Source organism: Lontra canadensis, unplaced genomic scaffold, assembly GCF_010015895.1.
Source record: "Lontra canadensis isolate GAN:19392208 unplaced genomic scaffold, GSC_riverotter_1.0 scaffold8, whole genome shotgun sequence".
NCBI lineage: Eukaryota > Metazoa > Chordata > Mammalia > Carnivora > Mustelidae > Lontra > Lontra canadensis.
Genome location: NW_022631002.1, coordinates 5,411,314 through 5,434,433, shown reverse-complemented (window position 1 = coordinate 5,434,433; position 23,120 = coordinate 5,411,314). Strand labels below are relative to the sequence as shown.

The following is a 23,120-nucleotide window of genomic DNA, read 5'->3' as shown; positions in this document are numbered from 1 at the left end:
CTGAGTCACATGCATCCTTGAACATTTTCTGGTAGCTGCATGAATAGAAGTGAAAAGCAATAAGTAGCATTAGTTGTAACACGTTTTCTTTCACCTGATGTATCCACGGTAGTATCGTTTTAACACGTGAACAATATCAAAGTTACAAATAAAATGTTTCACATTTCAGTTTTTCGTACTGAGTCTCTGAGATCCAGGGTGTCCTGTGTACCTGCGGCACATCCAGGGGCCCACGGGCTTCCGTGCTGGACAGCGGCAAACTCTCGCGAGTCTGAACCAATCCGTGCTCCTCCAGACAGTCGCAGAGCAAGCGCGGCACCGTGTAAATTTCAGTCTCTTCCCTCTTTACAAGGTCCCATGGCACCTAGATTTAAAATCCAGAGCTGCCCCACCTTGAGATGCAGGGGCTGCCTCTAAAGCCACCGCCGATTTTCCGGGGATGGTGAATCCAGCCCCGTACCCCTCAGTCAGACAAAACGATCCCCTTTCTGCCCTTTCTCTTGCTCTATCATTACTGCTCCCTCTGCTGCTTAGCTGACCCACAAGGGGCGGTGGCTGTGTATAACCCTCGCATCCCAGATTGCGGGTGAACGCTGTGCCATGGCAGAGCAGACCGCTGGCCTCCTCACCCCGGGTCTCCAGATAGAACTTTCCCCCTGGCTCGGAAGGTCTCAGCTCACACACAGGAGGAGGCCGGAGCTGCCTTGCTGTGAAGACCAATCTGTATGCACGCTTGCCTCCAGTAGATGGGGGACATTTAATTCTTGGCCAGAGTTTCATTGGCTCTATCAGTCTATGACGATAAAATAAATATATGTCTTGGTCACAGCAGGAAGTGTCCCCTGCAAACACTCTGGGACATCACGCTCGGAGGCCTGAGCGGAGCCTCATTCACTCAGGGCCCCGCTCTTCTGTGCTTGCCATGATTTACTCATGGCATATGTCAGGCGTCTTTAATAAAATGTTGGAAACGTTTTCTTCCTTTGCGCCTTTCTGGGGCTTTGGGTACAGATACGAGCGTTGGCTGGGAAGATGCTTCATTTGCGTTTATTGAATAAATGAGCGATTGAATGGCAAATCATTTCCCGCCATGGTTCTCAAACTTGACACTGGCATCACCCAGAGGGCTCGTAGAACACAGATGGCCAGGGCCCACCTCCAGAGCTTCCGACTCAGAGGGTCTGAGGTGGGACCCAAGCATCTGCATTTCTAACAAGTTCCCTGGTCACACAAAAGGTGCTGGGTCACACAAAAGGTACTGAGAACCACACATCTAAAAGACAGTATGGCTTTGTTTTCTTATGTTTCTGACCTATGTCTATCCTCATACCATTCCCTCTACCTCTGGCTGAAATTCCTGTCTGTATAACTTCCCAGACAAATTACCCAGTTCAGAGTTTTCTCCAACTTCAATCTTTTACAGAATTCTTTTTTTAATGGAACCACATTGTCTTTAGAGTTTACTTTGATTTAGATCAGTTTACTTACTATTTGTCACTGATGTATTTAGAAAAGAAATTTTCTATCATTACCCTAAGGAGAAAATCAATATTGCTTACTATCAATAGGAGGTAAGCTTTAAAAGAAAGATATAATTATTAAAATACAAAAAAATGTTCATCTCTCCTCTGAGGATACCACCTAAAATTATCTCATACCACCGTGGTATATGTAACCCACTTTGAGGAATATTGATGACAAATGAATTCATGCCTAAAGATATTTTTTTTTTTTTCAAAATAACACAAATAAGTTCCAGGATAATGGAAATGATAGCATTTCGGCATTTTCTGCTGCTGACTTTGAAAAGCAGACATCACACTCTTTTATGAGAGCACTGATGTCAAATCCGTGCGTTCCATAACACCTCAGACTTGGCTGACTGGGGGGGGGGGGGGCTCCCCCAACTCATATTTCTTTGTGACAAGACGAGCTGAATTCAACTCAGTCAATAAAGCCATTTTAATTTGCATTTTCATAACCCACCCTTCCATTCTCCAAGTGTGACTTTCATATTTAGGACAGAGTTATTCAGTCAATGGATGTGCAATGCCTTTAAAGGGATATTTATCACCCTTGAAAAATCTTATTGCCAAATCTTAATAGTCTTTCTTACAACAAAGGCTCAAATTCACTATCAAGATTAGGAGGTAGAACTTGAATGAGCTTTGCTGGAACATCTCATGAGAAAAGAGATTAAAGCCTTAAAATGGGCAACCCATTGTTGTGGCAGTCGAACAAATATGCAGAAATATCCCTGAGTTTCCTGCAGCTGGACATTTGCTGTAGGTGAGCCCAGAGGGCAAATCAGAGGTTTGGGAGTTCATCTACTTGGACTTTCCATCAGGCTCAGCTAGGTAACCTCGAGTGAGGTACGGAAATGGGATCTTGTTGAATTCACCGGCAAAATGGTGGCGATGATGATGGGAAGGAGAGTTCCCAGTCTCAAAGTGCGGCGAGGCTTACATGGGAAAGTCCATGGAAAGTGCTTCCCCTGGGTTTTGGCAGCGAGAAAATAAATGAAATACAGATCTGCTATTTGCGTCAGGTCCCCAAGACCACCTCCAGGCTCAGTGATTTGCTAAAAGAACCTGTAAGACTCAGGATGTAATCATGGCTAAGATTTATTATGGGAGAAGATGCAGAGAAAAATCAGCAAAGGGAAAAGGTGCAGGGGGTGAAGTCTGGGGAAATTGAGGCAGAAGTCTCTTCTCCTAGTAGAGGACATACTTTATCACTCCAGTAACGAGCTGTGGCTACATGTGTGACCTGTTGTCAGCCAGGAAGGCTCATTAGAGACTCAGGGGTCAGGGTTCCACTAGGGGCTGGTCACAGACACACATAGCTTCCGTCTGGTATGGGGCAAAGATCCAGGCTCCCAGAAGGAAGAAGGTGCTCAGCATAAACCACAATATTTGTGCAAAAACTTTAGGCACAGTGAGACAGACTTATCAGATTAGCGGAGGCCCTCCCAAAATCCACGTTCCCAGTTGTCTATCTGCTAGGTTAACTGTTTTGTGTGCAGCATCATAGGCCTGAAGGCCTCTCCTACCTCTGGTCTCATCCACCATGCTGCTGTCCCGCCACCCTCCTCCCAGTGCTGGGCATATCCGCGCAGTGAAGCCTTGCCTTTGTGCTTCCTGCTCCCTGTGCCTCCCACACTCAAAAGCTCTTGCATGACCCTGGAGTGACCAACTACTCAGCATTCTCCTCACTAAAGACACTTTCCCCTTCCCCGTTGAATGCCCTTCCTCCTACCCCATCATTTGGTTTTCATTTCTCTACGTCTATCACTCCGAAAAGAGCCTCCGTATTTATTTCTTATTTGTTCATTGGTACCCCCTCTACTGGAATTAAGTTCCCTAAGGGCATAAAAATGTATGTTTTGCTTATTATGTCATCTCCTGGGTCTAACGCAGAACTGGCAGTTAGTAGGTGCTCATTTAATATTTGTCACACGGGTATTGTTAATTACTATGAAACATTTAGTTCTTCTTTATCCCAAAAAACTAAACATCCACATCCTTCCTGTTTATTATTTTCTCTGGAAGGTAAAAAAAAATTTTTTTTGTCAATATTGAACTTACAGAAAATTGACCCAAAAAAATATCATGAGGAGGCTGAGTGCCTCTGGGCTTCTTAAATCCCATCTTTCCACAATTGCACCTTCTCTGCAGGAGTCTAATTCAAAAAGGGCTGGTTCACGGGAGGCTGCTTAAGAAGCTCATGGTTTTGTTTATACTCACGGCAATTGTGGGGCACGTCTATTTTCAACACGTTGGCCTAGATTCTCCCAGCAGTTCTCGATCTTTTTGACTGGCACCATAGGCAAGGAGTGGCTGAGAAGCTTCTTTGGCCCTTCCTGGCCTGCTCCCTATCCTTTTCTCTCTTGTCCTCTAGCACAGGGGTCTGCAAATTTTTTCCTAAAGGGCCGGATAATACATATTTTAGGCTTTGCAAACCATAAGGTCTTTGTTACAAAACACTCAACTCTGTCACTGTAGTGTGAAAACAAAGACAATATGTAAATCAGTGAGCATGGCTGTGTTCTAATAAAATCTTATTTACGAATGCAGGCAGTAAGTGGGACTGGGCCTGAAGGCTTGAGCCAGTGGTGGACTAGGACAGAGCTCAGACGGAAGGAGTGAAAGTTTCCGCAGCCTGCTCTGTCTGCTGGGGATCACAGCTCCTCTCAGCAAATGCTGGGTCTGGAAACCATCTTCCCTCCTGGACCTTAAGGCTTAGGTGAGATAAGGGTGCCCCACTGTTACTCGGGTGTGGTCTTATGCCTGTGCCCCTTATCCCCAACCTTGCCCATACACTGCTAGTTCCTATATCCCTTTCTGCTCCAGTGGTCCAATTTCCTTCTGGGGCTAGGGTACCTGGGACTGAGTTTCCTGGGATATGGGATTTTCAGTGCTAAACCCAGATATTGTCAGAAACCCTGGGATGATTGGTAGCTTGAGCTGGGACCTGATTCTCCCTCCTTCCCAGTCTGTTTTCTGTGACCTTAGTCCTACCCCCAGCACTTCCCACTTGGAAGCTTACCTTCCTGGCCACATAACAGATACAGGGGCCCAATGGGCCTCATAGCCCTCATAATGTGCCCTTCTCTGCTTTACTTGCCCCCAGAACAAAGTCTCCAGCTGACATCTGTCCAGAGAGACTCTGGTGTAGCCTCCCAGCCTAGCATAGAGGCCCTTCATGTGACCGTACTTCACACTATATAATTTTTGGAGAAAATCTCTTCTGTAAATTTTACTATGGGGGAGATAACACTATATTTTTTTTTTCTAAGAAGAATCAAACTTTCTTTGAAAGAGCAGTAGGATTAGTAGAAACTTTTACTACTACATTAAGCCAGCTTGAGATGAAAATATCCCAAGGTCTGACTCATGAAATTTCAGGTAATTGAACTTGTGGACTCGAACAGACATGAGGGAACAAAATACATAATCTCCTCCTCAAACTGTCTTGGCTCAGATGCTTTCTTTCTTCTCGGCTCAAAACCTGGCCAATATTTGCTCGATGGAGAAAACAGACTGGTTTATCCACACCTAAATATAATGTAGTGATGATAAGGGGAGGGGTTCATGAGTTCATATATGTGTATCTACATATGCCTTTCTTGTTTGTTTTTAGTGAGGAGCGAGTTGAAGAGGTTTCCCACCTGCCGTAGAGATTAGAGAGGCGGGTGTCCATCAGACACTGCGGTAAAGCTGAGGGAGGGGATATCCTCCGTTTTTGGAGACCAGCAATAAGCCATTTTTATCACCATAAAAAGTTTGTGCCTTTGAGCAAATGAGCTGAGAGGAAGGGCCTGATGCTTTCAGAAAATGAACTTGAGTAATGGAGCAGGCTGACTCAGCTCCCCAGCATCCAGAGACAGTAAATATGAAAGCGGTTTCAAGAGAATACTGTAGACTTTTCTACGGTGTTGGTGGTTTCACCGTAAAAGACAACTTCTCTGCAGCCCGGTCAAGGGAAAATCCTTTCCTAGGAGGACTAGTACATGGAGAATGGAAGCTCGAGTGCTGCGGAAGGCCAGGAAGGTGATGTAGATGAACAAAGAGGTCTTGGTATCAGAGAAATCCATATGAAAACGTGAAGGCAAACCAAACAGCTCTTCTAAGTTTAATTTAGGAAAGCGACAGCACAATTGAGATAATAAAAGGCAAATGGCACTTGCTGCTAGGGGTCAAGGGGGGAGGGGCATGGATTCTTGTCATCTGGAGATGAGATTCTGCCCATCCGGAGAATGCTAGACTAAAATCCCAGCACTGCCTCAAACCCAAGAACTTGGTGAAAATCCAGGATATTTAAACATTAGCAATTAATCCACAAACGAAAGGCCATCTCAGAGATACAGTGGCCTTAAGGGGATCTGCTGGCCATCAAAACACTGTACCTTCTCTGATAGAGCCTGTTTATCCTCTGAACAAAGTCTGTAGCTGATGTTTGACTATCGATGGGGGCTCTCGTGTGGCTGCCCCATCTCTGTTCTGAACATTAGTAGTACTACAGATGGACTTTCAAGGTCAAATTGATTATCCTCCAGCTTAGCAAAGCAGCAGCTCCCTAATTATGTCAGAAGGCAGGATTATCTCTGATCATTCGAGCTAGGATTCTGGATAAAACATCAAAAGCAATATTTAAATAACGCATGGTCATGAATCAGGGATTCACTGCATTTTCTCTTACTAAAAAAACTGAATTATGGTGGGCCGTTTTGCTCCATTAGGAAGGATTTTCCAGGCTGTTTTAACTCATATGTCGTATAACCCCGTCCTTGATTATAAAGTGTCATCATGGGAAAGAAGGAAGCTCTCCTTGGTGTCCTGGTGGTTCATATTTATAAAGAGCCTGCAAAAATGCTAGCAAGGTCTTACCCACAACCCCGAATTAGGAACTGGCATGCTCAGTTCTGCGTTGGGGTTGCTTAGCTCAAGGGAGCCAAGTGTGTGTATCTCTTCCCAATTCTGTACACAGTGACCATGTTGGCAACTCAAAATTGGCCATGATGGGAGTATCCGCACTATGGAAATTAGCCCAAGTTACAAATAAAGGCATTTCATTATTGGAGAGTCAATTGTTAAACACTTATGAGGACTCCCTTGGGTGTTCTTCACAGCTGGAAGATCTCCCTGTATTTCTTCCTTGAAACCCGGGGCCACCTCGTGTTCCACTTAGACATTATATTACTATCTTGCTTCCTCCTCCAGAAATAAGAAGCAGAAAAGTTAAATTATTTTCTAGTTTCCATCTTCTCAAGAATTCTTGACTTTTAAAAACAAAGTTATCAAATACTTCAGGAATTTTTTTTCAACAGCATGGTAGCTCCGTCTTGAGACACCTGAGTCCTTCTGAGTAGTAACTCGTAGCAGCGTGAAGAGGCAGTTCAGGGATCACAATCATTCATGGTTCTTCTCACTGTACATCGTCTTTTGCTTAAAATGTAAGGGCATACAAGCAAAATCAACTGAACTTATGTGCCCAAGACCTCCCTCCCACTGCTCTAACATTGGGTGAACGGTGTTCTTCTTTTTATTTTTTCTACAAGGTTACATACTCCGTTCCTATACTTTTAATTGTGTTTTTTAAGTTTGTATTTACATACCTCTCTTTCCTGTTGTGATTTGTGTTCCTAAAGGGTAGGGGCCTTGTCTTACTCGTTTTTGTGGATCTTGGCAGTAACAGGTAGTAGCCACTCAATAAATGATACTCACATCGATGAACGAATCCTTAAGAATATGATTAATTGGCAAGTAGAGCCGTCATTGCAATCCCTTTCTGATTCGGGCAAGAAAGCATTTGGACAAATTTTTATCTTAACTACACATTAGGCAGTTAGATTTCAAAGATCTATTTATGTAGATTTTTTTTTTTTTAAGATTTTATTTATTTGACAGACAAAGATCACAAGTAGGCAGAGTGGCAGACAGAGAGAGAGGAGGAAGCAGGCTCCCAGCCAAGCAGAGAGCCCGATGCAGGGCTCGATCCCGGGACCCTGAGATCATGACCTGAGCTGAAGGCAGAGGCTTAACCCACTGTGCCACCCAGGCGCCCCTATTTATATATTTTAGAGAGAGTGTGTGTGCGAGCTCAGTAGGGAGTGGGAGAGGGAGAGGTTCTCAAGGGACTCCCCACTGAGCATGGAGACCAACATGGGGATCGATCTCACAACCGGTGATCATGACCTGAGCGGAAACTGAGAGTCTTAACCAGCTGCGTCACCCAGGAGCCCGACCCCTAGGCAGTTAGATTTTAAAGAAAAGATGCATATCACTCTCTATCCCAAGAGAGGTTTTCTGGCATTCTGCTTAACATAATCGGTTCCTCAACTTCAACACCAACTTCTGCTGGGTTGATTTCTTTTCTTCTGGAAGTTCTCAAAGCAAGAACCGTTAGCAGAAAAAAACAATTTAACAAGATAGACGTTTAGTTCAATAGAAGAATTTTCCTGGTGTGAAAAAATAAATTACAAAAAGGACTTTGCCTCTGAAAGATAATTAATAAAAACCTTCCGGTGTGATGACAAATCTGACATCTTGTCTAATGTCTGGCAGAGAAGAAAGCGTTGAGGGTTGTGCAGTTAGAATAAAAATGTTCCACTTCACGGCAAGGCCGGGCAGGATCTGATAATTATTTCTAGTCAAGAAAAGGTCATAGTCTAGTTGTTCCGTTGACACAGCATCAGGTCTGGATAGGCGCCTGTTGGCTGTCAGTGGGGTCTTCCCTTTAGATCTGCCTGGTTTCACGGGTAAATATTGTCAGGAATGTGGGTAATTATGGGATGATTCCCTCCTGGACATTTTGGGAGGTTGTGTTTGTTTGCTTGTTTATTTATTTGCTTTTTAATTTCAGATTTGTTAAGGTATAATTGACAAAATTTTAATATAATGTATGTACCTTGTGAGAGGATTATCCCCCCATCTAGGTATCTAGTCAGTTAGTGCCCCTACCACCCCACATATCTATCCCTTCCTTTTTTAATTTTTAATTTTTTGGTGAGAACATTTTCCAGCAGACATCAACCATACCACACTCTACCAACCGTAGTCATTATGTTTTACAGAACATCTTCAAATTTGATTCTTCTTAAAGCTGAAGATTTGTATCCTCTTACCAACCTGTCCCTGTCTCCTCTACTTCCAAGCCCATGGCAACCTCTATCCTATTCTCTGTTTCTATGAATTTGATTTTTTTTTTAGATTCCACATATAAGTGATATTATGTAGGGTTTGTCTTTCTCTGTTTGGCTTATTTCACCTACTATAATGCCCTCGAAGCCTGTCCATGTTGTCACCAATGGCAGGATGTCCTCCTTTCTCATGGCTAAATAATATTCTCTTTCTACATAGATTATATATATGAATATCCCATAACTGAAATAAATGATATGACATATGGAACATATTATATATGGAATATATATAATATGTATCTTACATATTCTCCATCCACTCTTCCATTGATGGACACTTATGTTGTTTCTATACTCCTGGGCATTTTGGACTGAACCTGTATTTATAGAACCTTCACCTTCCCTTATAGAAGTTATTCATGGGTTGTAGTAGGCTTAGAAATGGTTCCCTGAACATATCCATACCCTAACTTCCAGAACACATAGGTATCACCTGGATTACTCAGGTGGGTCTGGTATAATCAGAATCGTCCTTCTAAAAAGGATGCAGGAGGAGTCAGAAACAGAAGGCCACATGATGACGGAAGAAGAGAGACAGAGAGAGACAAGGAGTTGCTATGCTGCTGGCTTTGAAGATAGCTAAAGGAATGATGCCATGCTGAGGGATAGAGTTGGTCTATGAGAGCTGGAGAGCCAAAGGAAAAAGATTTTCCCTTGAAGCTTGCTGAAGGAACACAGCCCTGTCAGCCCATTTTAGACTCCTGATACTCAGACTGTAAGATAATAAAATACTTCTCAAGCCACTAAGATGGAGGGAATTTGATACAGCAGCAATATGGAACTAGTGTATGGGCCATGTCTTATTTTGGGTTCCCCTGAATCAGAGCTGGAGACAATGGGCTAGATAAAGGCTGTTTTCTTTAGGAGATGACCCAGGAAGCAGGAATGAGGGGCAAGAGGGTGAGGCAGGGGAGGAGAAAGAGAGCCAATATAATGACATGTCACTGAAGTCACCGCTGTGGGCCGTGAGGGCTAAACCATCAAGACCTCTGAAAGGCACATGGGATGTTCCTCAGAAGAGTGCATATGGAGGAAGGCAGTTAGGACATGCAACCCGCTGCCATTTCCCAGTGTTGAGGGCGCCCCTGAGGGCTTCCCCTGGAGCATCAGCTCCTCCATCTTTCCCAGCTCTGCTCAACCTCACATTAACCGGGTTCCTGCAGCATAGGAGTAAGCCCTACAGCAGAATATGAAGAGACTGAGGACATTCTATGGGACAAGGCTGAGCTCTTAGGAAACTGTTCACAGCAGCAGTGGCTGAGATGGGAGGCTGGCCGAGGTGCTGGACTGGGGCATTGTCTTCTGTTGGATTGAATCTTCACCCCAGAGCTATTCATCTAGTTGTATTCTATCCGTTGTCTCCATGGGGTTGGGGTTTTACGTGTGGACCAGACAACTCTTCCAATGCCTGGCACACAGTTGGTCTCATCCAGGAGCATTTCATACAAGGACTCCCTTCTTTATTTGATTTAAGGGAAGCAGGTCTTATCTGGCATTTGAAACTCCTAATTTAATTATTAAGATTTCATAAATAGACATAAATCTCACCAACTCTAGAGCAGGTACAGCCTCTAGCTTCTACTAAGGGCCAGTGAACCAAATCTTCCTAATCGTGTTAACTAAAATTCTTACAAAACTGTTTTTCTTTAAAAATTTACTGGTTGAGTCTAGTTGATTCATACTCAAATCTTAATAATAAACAGTTAATTCTATTTAGACAGAAATTGTGATTTCATTGAGTGAATTATTTTTGGCTCTGTTTTAGCCAGACTAAAGGAGGACGTGCCTGGTCAGCTCAATCCTACTTTAAGACAAAACACTTTCAAATAATCTTGAAAACAACCCAGAGCTTGTTATCCCCGCCAAATTGCTTCCTGTTTCTTCAGCTGGCATGCCTAGTGTTTGCACTTACCAAACCTCTGCATGGAACGTTCTTTATTATTCTTTACTACTTGAGAAATGTCAATCAGTTTTCCAATATGGCTTTATCCGTGACCTGGTCCCTATTCTGATTAGCATGTAGCACCTATTATGAGCCAGTTCCTGTCCTAAACCTTTTGATTTATTTTAACTCATTGGCTTCGCAAACTGATGAGGGTAGAAACCCTTACTGGCTATAGTGTACAAATGAGAAAACTAAGGCACAGAGAAGTTAAGTACCTTGCCCAGGGTCACTCAGCAACTAAGGGGTAAAATTAGGATTTGAATCCAGGTAATCTAGTTCAGGATTCTTTGTTTTGAGCCACTTTCTAGTTCCTAATATATAGAAAATATAATATAACATGATGTTATATTATTATTTGTCCTGTGTCTGCCTTTTCTTCTAGATAATAATTTTATCAAGGACTACATTCATTTCTCCATCTCTGGCATCTAACCAAATGCCTGGCAGATAATAGAAATTTTAAACTTTGTCTAAGGAAATTAATGAAAAAAATGAACCTCACTACTCTGTTATGATAGCAGATCAAAATGCCCTACCACTTGCAAGGACAGTTGCTAAGACAAAAGAGAAGAAGCTATGCCTGTTTGTGTTCAGGAATGAAGCCCTCAGACAGCAATTTCTACATCATGACCATCTGACTGGTTCCAAAGTCATGAGTCTCTTTTCATCTTCCTTCTCTTCTTCTCTCCCTCCATTTCCCTCCACTTTTCAGTCTTTCCTCTTTCCTCTGTTCCTCCTTCTCTGTTGGTTTGTCCAGATTATATTTATATCTTAAAAAAAAAAAAACAAAGTAAAGGGAAGCAATACTTTCTGAGGGTCACTATGGGGCAATACCATGGGAGACTGTATGAGTTTCCTCCAGCTGCTGTAACAAATTGCCATGTGCTTAGCATTAACTGAAATTAGCTAAACTTAAAAAATTAAGTTAACTAACATGAACTAAAACAACAGACATGGATTATCGTGTAGTTTAGAAGATCAGCAGTCCAAAATGGGCCTCACTGGGCTAAAACCAAGGTATCAGCAGGGCTGTATTCCTTCCAGATGTTTAGGAGAAATCTGTGTTTTTCCTTCTCCAGCTTCTGGAGGCCTCTTGCCCTCCTTGGCTGGCCATCCCTTCGTCCACTTCCAAAGCTGGCAATGGCAGGTTGAGGCTTTCTTACACCTCATCTCTGCAGCCTGGCTCTCAGGGTCACATCCCTTTTCTCGAGCTTTTCACCCTTCTCTCTTCCATTTTCATGGATCCGTGTGATTATACCTGGATAATCCAGGATAATTACTCTCTTTTAAAGTCAGTTGGTTTTCAACTTTAATTCCCCATGACCATTTAATCTAACATATCCACAGGTTCTGGGGATTGGGCTGAGGACATCCATGGGCAACAGTAATTCTGTGGCTTTGCTTTCAACAATTTGAAGAAAAGATATGGAGTAGTGTTCAGATGGCGATGAAGATGTTGGTTCCAAACTACGGGTGAAGGTAGCAGTTCAAATTGGGTATGAAGGACTCACCAAACCAGAAGTATTTTCTCTCTTTTTCTTCCCAAGAATCGCAAAATCATCTCTAAGCGTCGGCTACATTAAAGGCCAAGAAAATGGCAGGGATTCCATGTCTCTGGGACTATAAATCCCCAGGAAGATGGTCAGGAGGTCAGATGCGAGGGTAGTGTGGATGATACAAGCTGACGCTCTCATGAGGGTATGCACAAGTGTCCGTGCCTGTGTGCATGTGCGCTTGTGTGTACACGGATGTGCCTGTGTGTGTGTTTTTAAAGCGCCTCTTCTCTCTGTGCTTTCCCTGTAGGCAGGGTGCCTTTATAAACCCTTCGAGGACTCTGGCAGGATAAAGAATCAATCAAAATTCACTGCTGTAACATTTTTATATCCTGCAAGCCGGAGCGGCAGCCTTTCTTCCCTGCCAATCTAAGCTCCTCCAAACAGACTCCAGTAGGCCGACTTTGACACGAGTAAACCAGAGGTGTTTTATGGCAAGGATAAAGAAACTTGTCCGTCCATGCTAACAGCAAAAAGCAGTGAGTCAGTGAGAGGAAAACAATGAGGGGCCAGGAGACACTAGTGAGTTCACTTAGAAAATACCATTTTGGAGTTGGCTTAAGTGAGGATGAGATCCGAGGTAGCTCACTGCCCGCTGGGAGTATCATTTGCGGCAGGAAGTTTCTCTCTTTTGAGATATGGCTACTTCGTATACACTTGTGTTAAGCTTTTCTTCAGTCCTGATATTTTTCTCGGACCTCTGGGACGTATTTGTGACGCCATGGTATAGAAGCCCCTCTGTGTCCCCGTCCCTTCCACATTTAGCATATTGTCATCAGCCAGGAGAGCTGGGGGCTCACACATGCAGCCCCAGATCGTAAGGGTCTGTGCACTGGGCTCTTTCTACTGGATGTCTCCACCATCTTGGAAGTCCTTCCTTTCTGTTTTCATAGATGGGGAAGAGAGGACGGTTCAGGGGCCAGGTTGAGAAGTGGCGAAAACCCTTTTACTCTCCTTGTGTTGGCCAGAGCTCAGTCACGTGGCAAAACCCACAGCAACAGAGCTAGGAGCACGCAGTTGTGGATACAATTACGACAAGTAAGTAGAGACTCGTACCAAGGAGAGTTCTTTGCTTGAAAAGCCTATTTCCCAAGTCTAGAGGAGGGATTGCAAACTCAAATGTCTCGGGGGCCAGACAAGTGTGTTAATGAGTCAAGCGAGCAGGAGGGATAATACAGGGAACAGTGCAGACAAGGACGGCCAAGAGAGGTGCACCCTTTAAAACGTGATAATTTAACTTTTATGATAGACAGCTATGGCTAAACTAACCAAATCTGCTGGCCACGTCCATCCCATCTGCTGCCAGTTGGCAACCTGCAGTCTGGGACAGAAAAAAACCATGTTTTTCTGGAAGCAAATTCCAAAATTGGCTATGTTTGTGAATCACTACCTGTCAGGATAAACATAAACCCTTTCTTTTTAAAAAAGAAAGCTCAGAACAGCAGCAAAGAAATGGAAGCTAAAATAAGAGGCAGTTACAAAGAGTGTGATGTAAGACTTTGCTCTCGGTGTGTATGGTTAGGGCAGTGGTGCTTACACAGAGGACAGAGCTCTGAGCTACTGTTTTAAAGGACGCTTGGTGTCCCACAAAACCAGCACAACTCCGCTCACAATGGGCACTGATGTTTACCATTGTGCGCTTGACCCCAAGATGCAAACCCTCCTCCACCTTCTACCTGACTCAGGCCCCTGCTGTTTCCCTTTGAATATATCTGAGCACAGCCTATACACTGGCCAGTTTTAGAGTAGCAAAAAAAGTAATATTTGGAAGATATCTGTCAATGTCTACCCTAGGGAATGTGGTATCAGTGAATCGTGTCTATTGTTTTTAACATAATATAGAGAAACAATGGTAATAATAATGGCAAACATTTATTGAGCAACTACTATGCCCCAAATGACATAAGGCTTTTTAAGACAATTAACTCATTTAGTCCTCATAATAATTTTAAGGTACTATGATTGTTCCAATTTCCATTTGAGGAAACTGAGACACAGAAGGTTACTTGCCCAAGGTCACAGCTGGTAAATGGCAGCTAATAAACCGGGATTCCCACAGAACCGATGTGGCTATGTCCCTTATTTATAGTTGGTCTGAACATGAATCTGCTTTCATAAGCAGGCTGATTGTAATTTTCAAATAATAGAAATCCTTCGGTGATAATAAAATTTGACCACTGCTGAGATTTCAAAGGTGTATTGGCTGCTGCTTGTTTATGAGATGCAAGCTAATGCATAAATGAACGCAAAACCATGTAGGAAGACCATTATTTCTAAGGCATTAAAGATAAATTCAGAATGTTCATAGCATATATTCTGGAAATGTCAAAGAGGGTTTGGAGAAAAGTATGTCCAGGTAGTGTATATATAAGAGTGACACCTGATGGTGTTAGAGAAGGGGCTTCACCTAGTTGGGGGGTAATGTACAAACACTTACCTTTAAATCACTGAGGGAGGCTTCTTCATAATCTTCCACCAAACTCAGTATGGTTGAAATTGGCAAGTGGGTATCCATGACCAGTTCATGCTTAAATTCTGCTAGAAAGTCAAGGGCACTAGCAATCCGTAGTATTTTCTACCACTACTACCCAGTCAGACATTCAGCTTTTGGGAAGCCCCTAAATTAGTCTGGGTTCTTTTTTAAATTCAATTTTCTAATTTCAGAGATGTGTTACATGAAACCCAGACAGACACAAAGGAACTTATACGTGAAAGCAAAGAGTGTGCTGGCAAAAAAGACAAGTCTATGTTCCTTTCTGTTTATCTAGCTAATTCTGACCCATCTTTGAGATCAAAGCAGAAATGTCCCTTCCATGGGTTTGCTTTCCCTGGTCCCCCTAGAGGAAGTTAAACTTGCTGTCCCTGTCTTTTATGTGCTCTCAAAGACACCTACAATTTCCTCTCAAGTTAAATTCTAGTTAGTTATTTAAATTATGATTTGTCACCTTTTCTAGTCCACATGAACATTTAACCCTTGCTGGCCACTTACCCTGTGGGACACTATTCTAGTTGTTATATTTTTTTCAAATTTTTTAAATTTTGGGAGGAAAGCGAGAGAGAACCCATGAGTGATCTCGTGGGAGGGTCGGACGCCTAACTGAATGAGCGCCCCTATTGTAGTTCACATGCACCATCCGCTGGATCCATACAGCTCCTCTGAATGCACATCTTAGTCTCCCTGTTTCCATTACTGTCAGTCAGTAAAGGACACGGCCAGGATTTGAACCTCTGGAGTTTGTGCTTCTAATTCCTGCTTTATTATGCTTCTATATAAGCTCCAGAACAGCACCTAGCCAAGTGCTTGCTGAATCCCAGGAGATGAACAAGTTTGGGGCAATAAGTAAATGAATGAATGCAGGGAGGAGGGACTAGTTCTTGCTGCACAAAGTCACACGTTGCCCAGGAGAGTGCTGCACGCTTTTCTCTTATGAGTTTGGTGGGTGGCGGGACCCAAGAATTTGCAAATAAAAGCTAAGCCTCTGGGAGTCCTCTCACTACTCCCACCTTTCCAGATGGTCAGCTGTTGGAAAAGGTTTATTTTTCCTTTATGACTCTGGAGGAATCCTGAATAGAGCCCGCCCAGGTATCAGGACAGAGATGGAGCCCCAGAGAGACAAGATCCAGGTGGTCCACTGTACCAATCCCTCAACCTGTTCCAGATCCTTATGCTCAGGATTGCTAGAGAAATGGCATCTCCATTGTTCTAGGGGATGACTGATTTACTGGTCTGGGGCTGAGGGCAGAATTCGCTGATTAGAAGGTTAAGGTATAATTGTAGGCACAGGGTGCCTGGAGGCCACCTTTGACCGTTTGCTGTTTAACTGGATTAGCGTTGGCCAGTTATAGATTTTCTGCTTGCAGAATTGCCCGCAAATTATTCTGAGTCCTGAATCTGCATTCTGTGTGTGTGCCACTTGGGAAGTCAGCATTATGATTGCCTTGGAAGCAATCTTATGCTTCCCAGAGTCTGCTCTGAAGGCAAGGGAAAGTTTCACAAGCAGAACTGCTCCAATATGGAACTAGAATATCCTAACCCCTTTGATTTTTTGAAAGATGATGTCGGTCAGGGTGATAACTGACCCATTTCAATTTCTCTGATGTTCCTCGGTCCAGCCACACCGTGAACCTCCGGAGATTAATTCTCGCTCTCATTCCTTGGGGTTCAGTGCCTCTCAGTGGGCTGATATTTAGAGACAAGCCCTGGTTCCACGGCATTCCAACCTTTTGTGCACTCTTTGGAATTTGCTGGTGGGAATAATAGTTTTCTTCAACAGCCTGTGTCCAGTGGTTAAGAGTTTGCAATGCAAGATCAAAATTTGGTTTCCCAAGAAGCAGGCAGTAAATCAAAGATTTGAGTGCAAGTGGTTTTTTTTTTTTTTTTTTTTTTGGTTTTTTTTTTGGAGGGGGTGGTGTCAGACAACCCCGGGAATTGTCAAATTCCCATTTCATGAGGAAACGAGTCAGGGAAGGAAAGGCAGCGAATGGAAGGTGAGTTTTCTCACCGGATGCCGTCGTGGGCAGCTGGAGCCACACGTGGAGACAGGGAGACAGAACACTGCCTTTGAGAGCTCTCTTCTGGGGGGTGAGATGGCTGGGGTATTTGTGCACAGATTCTCATCAGTTATGGTCAAGGGCTTCTGCTCAGAATGTGAATTTCCAAACACTCTCTGCTGGCACCATGCTCTGTTAAAACGGCCTTCCCCAGGTTTCAGAGAAACAACTCAGGGGGGAGAAAAAAGAAGTAAAATCCCACCCCGAGACATGGAAAGCCTACGGTGGCTTGGGAGGAGCTCTGACCATCATCCAGATGAGAGGACACGTAAGCCTGGCTTTAGATCCTGGCCCCCATCCTCCTAACTGCACCATCCTGGGCAAAGTGTCAGCATCTCTAGAATGTGAGGCCCCTTGTCCTATGAAATATTAAATACATCATAAGCTGCGTTAGAGATCCAAGGAGATGATGCATATAGCAAACAGCATAGTGCTCGCCATATAGTAACCGTGGAAAACGTTAGCACTTATGTGTTAAGTAATACGGAGCGTCTTCTCTGGGCCAGTAAATGCAGTAGGTTCTTGGTATCAAAGTTGGGGAGAAAGAGGTCCCTCCCATCTTCACAGAGCTTGTTATCTTTACCTACTAAACGCGAAACTATTTCTTACCTTACTAAATCACCCCTTGTCCAAGAGTGTGTCACATACTTGTATATTCCAAAACATGCAGCCTAAATTTTTGACCCTGAGATGAAGCACCCCAAGAATTTGTAAAGAAAAAAACTGAGCTTTTAGAAGCAATTGTAAGTTTTAGATTTTTCTAGTAGCCAAACTTATAAGAGTAAAAAGAAAGTGGTGACATTGACTTTAATAACATATCTATGAAATCCAGTCTGTAAAATATTATTGTTTCAACATGTAATCCATATACAGATGATTAAATTAGGTATTTTACACCATTTTTCTTTTTGGTACTCAGTCTTCAAAATCCAACATATCTTTTATACTGATGACTTCAGCCCAGCTACAACTTCACGTGCTCTGTAGCCGAGTGTGGCTCATGGCCACCGTATTGGATCATGAAGGTCTAGTGGGCCCTGAATTCCTTTGGGAAATAATTTCCAGTGGAATATTCTGCTTTCCTCCTCCTTAAAGATGGTACTGCTCCTTTGCATCTATAACAGTGAAGTTGCTTTTAGCCTGGGCATCCTATGAAACTGACTGTTTTTGTAATGAAATTTCACACATAGAAACCATGGTGAGATTCTTAGCAGGTGTAAAAATCTGACAAAGTTATTTCTTTAACAGCAACTTGATGGAAACTACAGCAGCTGTTCCCATTTGCGTGTTTTCCAAATCTCATTGCCAAAGCGAATTGTTGGCAGCCACCGGAGAAGTATCAACTTACCTCTTTATTTGGGAAATGAAATTAAAACCTCAGCTCATTTCTAAAAGTCACAGATTTGGTAGAAGTTAGTGGGGCAAACACGTAAGCCGCTGTTAAAATATTGATGGCTTTGGTTTTTCTCAGGTGCTGCTGCTAACATCTGCAGAAGACTTGGACTGCACGCCTGGATTTCAGCAGAAAGTGTTCCATATCAACCAGCCCTCTCAGTTCATCGAGGACCAGGCGATTCTAAACTGTAAGCAATGTCACTCGGTGATTCTTTGGGTCTGTTCTCATATTTGAATTCACCAAAGTCTAAGAATGTGTCTCAGGATGCGGTATTCCCTAAGCGAAGTGTTTTCTGATCATTTTCCTTATGTGTCACTGCCTGATCCAGTGTGGAAGCGCTTGAATTAGAGCCTTGTCGGCTGAGAGGTGAAGAAAATGGCTGTGCATCTCTCGAGTATTTTGTCACTGGTGAGCACTTCCCCACTGCTCCCAGAAAAGGAGACCGCCAGCCGCCAGCAGGAGTGCTACTCCACGCAAAGGACATTAAATCCATTTCCCCTGGGTAGGTCCCTGAGAGCAAAACCAACGCCTTCCCAAGGATGTGCTGTTTTACTGGGATTTCTTATGCCTCATGTTAGATCAAAACAATGGTGAGAGCAGGATGTTGGCTTCTGGGAATTTTTGGTCAGAGGAATTCAAAACTCCTATTCTGAAAGCTAGTAAGAGGGTCTTCAGAGACATGCAAAACCTCTACTGGCTCTTTTGTGGACTAAACTCAAATCCCCCCAAATTCCAATTAAAATATGCTCTCTTCAGGTCTGTGGTTATAATCTCTTTCTATTTTTAATACCAGTATCATATTGTTTTATCTTTATGAGGGCATGGAGTGCATTGTTAAGTGCAGAGCAAGCCTTGTTTTAGCACAATAGAATCTAAAATTGATGGTAGACAAATAACGATAAAATTGTAAGCTCTGGAGCACCATTCTTTAACATTTGGGATTGTAGAATGTGAAAACAGTGGTCTAATTTGGTCAGATGCTCCAAGGTCCCTTAGGGAAGATCATTGCGCATTTGCCCTTACGGTCTCAGGCTCGCCTTCCACGCTAACCGTGCTCCTGCGTTCCAGTGCTCTGTGGCTGGTGTGTTTAAAGAAAAGGAAAACAAAGCAAGACAAACCAAAACAAAATAAAACCAGCCTGCTTGATTGGATGGTTCTGTGAGGCTGGAACGCATTTGGAGAGTTGAAAGGAGCACAGTAATGAAGATAAAATGCCGAGCATCGAGGGAGGTACCCAAGGTGAAGTCCACGAACATCTCAATGTAATTATACCAATGAAATCATTTCAGCAATTAGAGTCGGCGATGACAAGGTTCAGGCCTGGCACAATAAGTGAATTACAATGTGTGATTTCATGTTAATTTGATCCCTGAGTGTGACTCCTGGGTCAGGTCATCGGGAACCCTTGTCTTTTGATTCTTCTATTTATCAGAATCAAGGTATTTCAAAGGGAACTTTGCTTAAGAGAACCTTTTTTTTTTTTTTTTTTCCTGGCTCTTCTCCCCATTCATCTGTTTGTTTCATCTCCTTGCTTCTTCTCCTTCTCTCTCTCTCTGTCTCCCTTTTCTTTCTTCCTTTTTTTTTTTTTTTTTTTTGCAAGCAATTATCCCAAATGGCATCTATATTAACATGGGTGGAAATGCGAAGCCTCCCTGAGTATGGAAATTAATAGAGTTGGTATGCAAAGCAGGCCCATAAATGTGATTGCTTCTGTAATTTTCACGACACCAAACAGCTTTTAATTCACCGCTGAGAAGCTGGAAACAATCATACTTTGGGGGATCTTTTTAATTTAAACTAGACCATACTGTACATTCCAATATCACAGTTTTGTGTGTGTCTGTATTTTTTTTTTAATCCCCTAAGTAATTAAGCGGGTTATGGTTGTTGGTTCTGTGTAAGCTAGTAAATGCTAAATGGGACTGGCTTGATTATCAACGATAGCACGTTCAGGAAAAGTCAGTGATAGGGGAATTGAAGATTTTTAAAGTTTTAGATATGAATTTGTATGTAAATTGTTGGATCAGCAAAATCGGACTAGCCCCCTCTCAGTGAAACTGTAGGTTCATATGTATTACTAGGGTTAAAAAAAAAATACCAAGAGTACATCTAGTCTGGTGCTTTTGAGTTCCTGTCAAAACAACGAACATAGGTTGTTATGAGTTAGACCCTGCAAATGAAGTTAATTGTGCCTAAATGAAGAAGTAAGTTTCCATAGACTTGAGAATGCCTATTGAATATTGTTTTGGAAAATCTGGATTTCCAGAAGAGATAGCAATGTATTGCTCTATTCCAGAGGAAAGGAAAAGCCTGGAGAATTGAGTATTGACGAATCTTTCCACCAGGCCATGAACATTCCCCCTGCTCTCTCCCCCCTTCCTTCTTCCCCTCTCTTTCTCTGTTTCTCCCATGCATTCCCCTAGGGTTCAACGCAAGACCCTTCTATCTCTAAAAACGAGATTAACAAGAAACAATTGCGTGGTGGGTGCTCATAGGATGAAAGCCATATGGACACAAAGCTAATGTCTGCATGAAAATGGAAAAGAGTCAAACAGAACCAGAAAGTTTTAAAATACTTAGATACTTGAGGTTGCATGCCAAGATGTGGGAAATGGTTAGGATTATTTTAGCAACATATATGTAGAAGCTGAAGTTGTAGGTACTAAAAGAGGTTACAAGACACTAGGCTAGTAACATCTCTCGGACCCATTTACGGTGTTTGTACTTTCCAGTTTTGCTTTATCTTTACAATATTTAAGAGCCCTGGTTTCCAATGATTGTAAAGTTTTGTCTTGTAGAAGGTGTAAACACAGCATAATCAATCAGTTGATGTCTACACTTTTTACCATTCTCTGAGGTTGTCCGAAAGTGGTGTCTCTTTGCCTGACAGACACAATATATCTGCCCATACCCCCAGACTTATAGTCAACCAATTTTGGGTTCAGCTTTTAGCAGGCCATAGAAAATGTTTATTCTGTCCATGGCTTCCTGTTCTCTTTGTTCAGACAGTAATATTTCCTTTTATCCTTTTTCATCTTTCTCCTCAATTCTCAATGACTTATCTTTTTCTACTTTGACTGTTACTAATGGTCACCTCCACTCCTTTTATTTCCCTAATATTTTATTCACTGTTCACTCCAATACATCTTTCCTTCAGTTGTTCTAAAGCCTTTTATTTTCTTCACATCCAAATAACTCTTTATTCTACTCTCCTTTCCACTAACTAGACTTGCTTTCGTCTTTAAAAGGCCATTTTTCAACAAGCTTCTAGGATCAAAACATGGTATCCCACTATTCTTCTAATGTAACCAGGGGAGCTCTTTCATTGTACCTTTCACAGTGTGATGCAAAGCCCCCAACTCATGATAACTTGGACAAAAGTTTCCTGCCTTCATCTCAGTCTTGAAAAATGAACTGGGTAGATGTGCTTATTCCCTTTTTTTTTTTTTTTTTTTTGTATGAGAAGTACAAGAAGAAAGGGAAAGATAGCGTGGAAGACAGAAACTCAGGAGACATCTGTTCAAGGCCTTTGGACTCAGGGAGGGATCCTTGAGGGGTTTCCTCAAGGTAGGGAGTCCCTAGATGCCTCCCACACTTAGAATTCTCTTAATGAGTTAGTACTGTTGCTTCTTCTGTAATGTGAAAATCATGGGATTCTAGTACCCATCATCTTGGCCCCATGAGATTTGAACACTGATTCTGGTTACACTCTCCCAGCTGACACCCAGGCTTCAGAAGAATAAGTGACCTGGAAAACTGACCAGCCACCCAGCTGAGGTGGAAAAGGACCGGGTGATAAGGCGCTGACTATCTATGTTTGGCAAAATTATAGAACAAACTCTCCTGCCCTGGCCACATCAGCTCAAACACATCTTCCTAGCCTTGTGGCAAGATCTATGATTGAGTTAGCTAAGGGGAACGATACTCATGACCCTCCAGCTTCTATTAATGGGAACTAGCTCCAACTTCAAGAGTCCAGAAAGGACACCCCATTGGCTATCTAGGCATTATTAGATCAGCCGAATGTTTATAGCAGCAATGTCCACAATAGCCAAACTATGGAAAGAACCTATATGTCCATCAACAGATGAGTGGATAAAGAAGATGTGGTATATATAGACAATGGAATACTATGCAACCAAAGACAGACACTTTTCTGTCTCTTACTGTTTATCCTTCCTGAATTACTCTTTGTGAAACACACACACACACACACTGCTGCACCTGAGTTCACCTAAAATACAGCTTGTGTAATTAAACTTTTTTTAAATTTAAATTCAATTAATTAACATATGGTGTATTATTAGTTTCAGAGGTAGAGGTCAGTGATTCATCAGTCTTATGTAATACCCAGTGCTCATTCCATCACGTGCCCTCCTTAATGCCCATCACCCAGTTACCCCATCCTCTACCCCCTCCCCTCCAGCAACCCTCAGTTTGTTTCCTATGATTAAGAGTCTCTTATGGTTTGTCTCCCTCTCTGCTTTTGTCTTGTTTTATTTTTTCCTCTCTTCCCCTGTGATCCTCTGTTTTGTTTCTTAAATTCCACATATGAATGAGATCGTATGATAATTGTCTTTTTCTGATTAACTTATTTCGCTTAGCATAATACCCTCTAGTTCTAGCCACATTGTTGCAAATGGCAACATTTAATTTTTTGATGGCTGCATAGTATTCCATTGTCTCTATATACCACATCTTCTTTATCCATTCATCTGTTGATGGACATAGAGGTTCTTTCCATAGTTTGGCTATTGTGGACATTGCTGCTATAAACATTCGGATGCATTTCCCTTTTGATCATTACACTTGTATCTTTAGGGTAAATACCCAGTAGTGTGATTGCTGGTCATAGGGGAGCTCTATTTTCAACTTTTTGTGGAACCTCCATGCAGTTTTCCAGAGTGGCTGCACCAGCTTACATTCCCACCAACAGCATAAGAGGGTTCCCCCTTCTCCACATCTTCGCCG

General features: G+C 42.7%; 1 protein-coding gene across 1 annotated transcript in view; it reads left to right on the top strand.

Annotated features, from left to right (window-relative positions):
* The window catches only part of CDH13 (cadherin 13), a 975,207-nt gene that overhangs the window by 198,484 nt on the left and 753,603 nt on the right, over positions 1 to 23,120 (top strand). Inside the window, exon 2 of the mRNA XM_032853867.1 lies at positions 18,225 to 18,336. Within this exon, the coding sequence (XP_032709758.1) occupies positions 18,225 to 18,336 (112 nt within the window). The remainder of the gene's footprint in view (positions 1 to 18,224; positions 18,337 to 23,120) is intronic.